Source organism: Bison bison, unplaced genomic scaffold, assembly GCF_000754665.1.
Source record: "Bison bison bison isolate TAMUID 2011002044 unplaced genomic scaffold, Bison_UMD1.0 scf7180017864338, whole genome shotgun sequence".
In the NCBI taxonomy this organism is placed as follows: domain Eukaryota; kingdom Metazoa; phylum Chordata; class Mammalia; order Artiodactyla; family Bovidae; genus Bison; species Bison bison.
Genome location: NW_011494910.1, coordinates 4,123,481 through 4,124,148, shown reverse-complemented (window position 1 = coordinate 4,124,148; position 668 = coordinate 4,123,481). Strand labels below are relative to the sequence as shown.

The 668-nt window shown below is 68.1% G+C and overlaps 1 protein-coding gene across 6 annotated transcripts in view; it reads right to left on the bottom strand.

Annotated features, from left to right (window-relative positions):
* IKBKE (inhibitor of kappa light polypeptide gene enhancer in B-cells, kinase epsilon) overlaps window positions 1-668 on the bottom strand; it is a 24,868-nt gene that overhangs the window by 13,376 nt on the left and 10,824 nt on the right. For all 6 annotated transcript variants that reach the window (XR_826512.1, XR_826513.1, XM_010854197.1 and 3 more), the window contains exon 13: window positions 532-618. Coding sequence is in view for 4 of the 6 variants with exons in the window: in XM_010854197.1 (XP_010852499.1) it covers window positions 532-618 (87 nt within the window). In the remaining 2 variants the exon portion in view is untranslated. The remainder of the gene's footprint in view (window positions 1-531; window positions 619-668) is intronic.

Here is a 668-nt window from a genome sequence, read left to right as displayed (position 1 = left end):
CCAAATCCATCACCCTGAACTGGCCCAAGTCAGAGGGTGGAGGGTGTGCAGCTCCCAGGACTGGGACAGGGAGTCCTTGGAGGCGAGGACGCAGAGGCCCAGGGGAGGCGGGAGGAGGATACTGGAGATGAGCCTGCCTGCACCTCCGTCCTGCGGGCCCAGGGGCCCCATGTGGGTGTGGGTGCTTCTCCCAGAGCCCTGCCCCAGGGCCCGGGGCAGCTGAGGGTCTCACTTTTCAGAGAGCGGATGGGGAGGACAGAGGCCCCTTCTCCTGGAGGTAGGGGGGCTGCCTCGGAGCCTGAGGGGCAGGGTCCTCACAGGCCCACAGCCCAGAGGGACTGGAAAGCGGGGGAGGTGAGTGCGGCCAGCTGGCAGGGGCGGGGCATGCTCTCTCCACTCAGCCTGCCAGGGAGGTTGGCAGCTCTGAACTGGAGGAGGCAAAGGGCACTGTTGGAAAGCCCAGGAGAGGAACAGACAGAGAAGAGGGGCCAGCCCCGCGCCCGCTGCGGCCCCGCCCCGGGAGACACCCACCTCTCAGGGCCGAGGCTGCTGCTGAGGAAGAGGAGAGCCATCCTCGCGAGCTCCAGCGTCCGCCTGCACGTGGCCTGGAGCATCTCCCTGCCGAAGGGAGCCCGATCAGAGCTGCCTCCTTCTGGAACCGAGGGCCC